At 33.8% G+C, this 2,872-nt stretch overlaps 1 protein-coding gene across 2 annotated transcripts in view; it reads left to right on the top strand.

Moving 5' to 3' along the window:
* The window catches only part of LOC106872567 (uncharacterized), a 60,003-nt gene that overhangs the window by 40,340 nt on the left and 16,791 nt on the right, over positions 1 to 2,872 (top strand). For both annotated transcript variants that reach the window (XM_014919609.2, XM_014919602.2), the window contains exon 3: positions 416 to 575. In XM_014919609.2, coding sequence (XP_014775095.1) covers positions 416 to 575 — 160 coding nt within the window. The remainder of the gene's footprint in view (positions 1 to 415; positions 576 to 2,872) is intronic.

Genomic DNA, 2,872 nt, shown 5'->3' with positions numbered 1-2,872 from the left:
TATATATATATTTATAACTGACTTCATATTAAAGTGATGGTATGTTGTCAACTTAATGTGACAGTCCCATGAAAGGGAAGAATGCCACTGCTATTTAGCCCTAGGAAGATAATGTTGTTGGAAAAAACAGAATGCTGTTATGCATTTTGTTTATCTTTACATTCTGAGTTCAAATCCTGCTGAGGTCAACACTGCCTTTCATCCTTTAGGGGTTGATGAACGAAATACCAGTCAAGTGCTAAGGAGCAATGAAATCAATAAGTCTCCTTCTCACAAAAATTTCAGGCCTTGTGCCTATAATAGAAAGGCTTATCATATTCTGTATGTATCCCTGTCTATATATTTGTCAAATTGATGTCGACATATGATGATGATAATGATGCTCATGTTACTAACTTCATTTCTTTCTCCTCAGGTAATTGGCGGGAGTGCAGCCCGAAAATATGGCGGAAAATCAGTTCTTGCAATGGCAGTCTTTCTATGGTCCCTTTCAACCTTTATGGTTCCATTTTTTGCTCATTCTATTAATGCTCTTTTGATATCCAGAGTTCTTCTTGGATTAGGTGAAGGGTTAGGTAAATTGATTTTAAAATATTTCTACAGTTTCATATTTTCCAATGTATTTCATTACAAGTTTAATATTTTTTCTCCATATTCTTTCATACAAAGTCTTTCAGAATGTAGTTTACTCAACAACAGAATTTTTTTTTTTTTCTCTTTAGACTTTAACATTTGTAAAATAAATTTGAATGGCTGTTGTTGTCTGAAAAACCATTGTTTCAAAACGATTTCCTTTGGTATTTCATTGTAATGTTGTGTTTGTGAAACGAGTGTTGTAATGTAAATTTTAATTTCGAAGTAGAAAGTCTAACTGTAAGGTCTGTTGTTTTAACCTCCACTCTGTCATGTTCACGGGGGTCATATTGATTACTTTGAAAGTAATTTAATTTGGATGTTTACAAACTAAACTCAGCAATTACTGCTTTATACTGGCTATATTTAGATACTTGGCAATATTTCATACATATTTTCAAGGCAGTGCCCCAGCATGGTCACAATTGAATGATTGAAACAAGTAAAAGATAAACGATAATCTATATCTATCTATCTATATGTCTGTCTGTGGCTGTGTGGTAAGAAGCTAGCTTTCCAACCACAGGGTTCCGGATTCAGTCCCACTGTGTAGCACGTTGGGCAAATGTCTTCTACTATAGCCTGGGGCTGACCAAAGCCTTGTGAGTGGATTTGGTTGACGGAAACTGAAAGAAGCCTGTCATGTATGTGTATATATATATATATATATATATATATATATATATATATATATATGTATATATGTATACACATACATCTACATATATACCTATATCACCCTATATTTGTGTGTCTGTGTTTGTCCCCCCCCTACCATCACTTGACAACTGATGCTGGTGTGTTTATATATCTGTAACTTAGCAGTTTGGCAAAAGAGACCAATAGAATAAGTACTAAGCTTACAAAGAGTAAGTCCTTAGGTCAATTCGTTTGGCTAAAGGCAGTGCTCCAGTATGGCTGCAGTCAAATGACTGAAACAAGTAAAAGAATAGAAGAATATACATACATATATATACATACATACATACATACATATACACACACACACACACACACACACACACACACACACACACACACACACACACACACACATATATATATATGTATGTATGTATGTATATATATGTGAGCATGTTTATGTTTTGTGTCTCTTTGTCTTCATATTGCATGGTCCATGGGGAAATATTTCCTTACTTGGAAAACAGGTGAAGGTTGGCAGCAGGAAAGGCATCCAGCTTTTGAAAATCTGTTTCGATAAACTCTGTTCGATCCATGATGCAAGCATGGAAAAATGAATGTTGATGATGATGATGATGGTATTGACTGGATTCTAGTGAGTTCGTTATTTCTGCTTTTAGTACTTTAGTATGATAAAGGATGGATCTTTGCTCTAACTTCCAACTGACTGATCATTTCAGATTTGTCAGTCTATAATCTTCGTCTGATGTCACTTATTTTGTAGGTCAGCACAGGAGATAAAAAAAAAACAAAACAGAAAATGGAAAAAATATCGAAACTGTTGAATCTGACCCAGAAATTTGATCAAAGTTGTCCCAGACAGCTATTGTGTGTGAAGTTGAAATCATTTCAGTTGTTGACCTTTGCTAATAGTTAGACATGAATATTATAACAAGACAATGAATCACTCATTCATGTACCACTGTTTTATATCCAAACTGCATGAGGTCACCTCGATTTGAAAATTCATTTCTGTTCCAGACATTTTTTTGATACTTCAGAATATTTTTCCATTATATGTTTTTTAAAGAATTCTTGTTAAAGAATTGTTGCCGATTTTAATGCTACTTATCAATTTATGCTTTTAGTTCTGTCATTGCAGTGTAACATTTTTGTGTTGGACAAATGCTTGTAAACTTTAACATCAGTCCAAGCAAACTGACCATTGGAACATTTAAAGTCTAAAGAAAAAAATTCTGTTGTTCTATCAAATATGTTCTCAAAGACTTTGTATTAAATAATATTAAATTGGAACATTTCAATGATAGTTTGTTTTATGTCTGTTTTTCCTTGCTAGTATGGGTTAGATGGCTATATTATTGAGGTAATGTTTTACAGCTAGGTGCCTTTCCTGTTACTAACCTTTACTTGTTTTTCAAATGTGGGATCTTTTATTTCACACATCCTGAAGGCAGCAGATGATTTATAGACAGAAGGAATTACAATAACAATAATACTGCTTGTAGCTCATGTTTTTTGAAGTGCAAATGTGAACAACCATGCACACACACACACACACACACACACATGTGCACAC

The sequence above is a fragment of the Octopus bimaculoides genome, chromosome 8, assembly GCF_001194135.2.
Source record: "Octopus bimaculoides isolate UCB-OBI-ISO-001 chromosome 8, ASM119413v2, whole genome shotgun sequence".
Classification (NCBI taxonomy): Eukaryota; Metazoa; Mollusca; class Cephalopoda; order Octopoda; family Octopodidae; genus Octopus; species Octopus bimaculoides.
The sequence above is the reverse complement of the archived record's forward strand: the minus strand, read 5'-3'. Positions and strand labels throughout refer to the sequence as shown.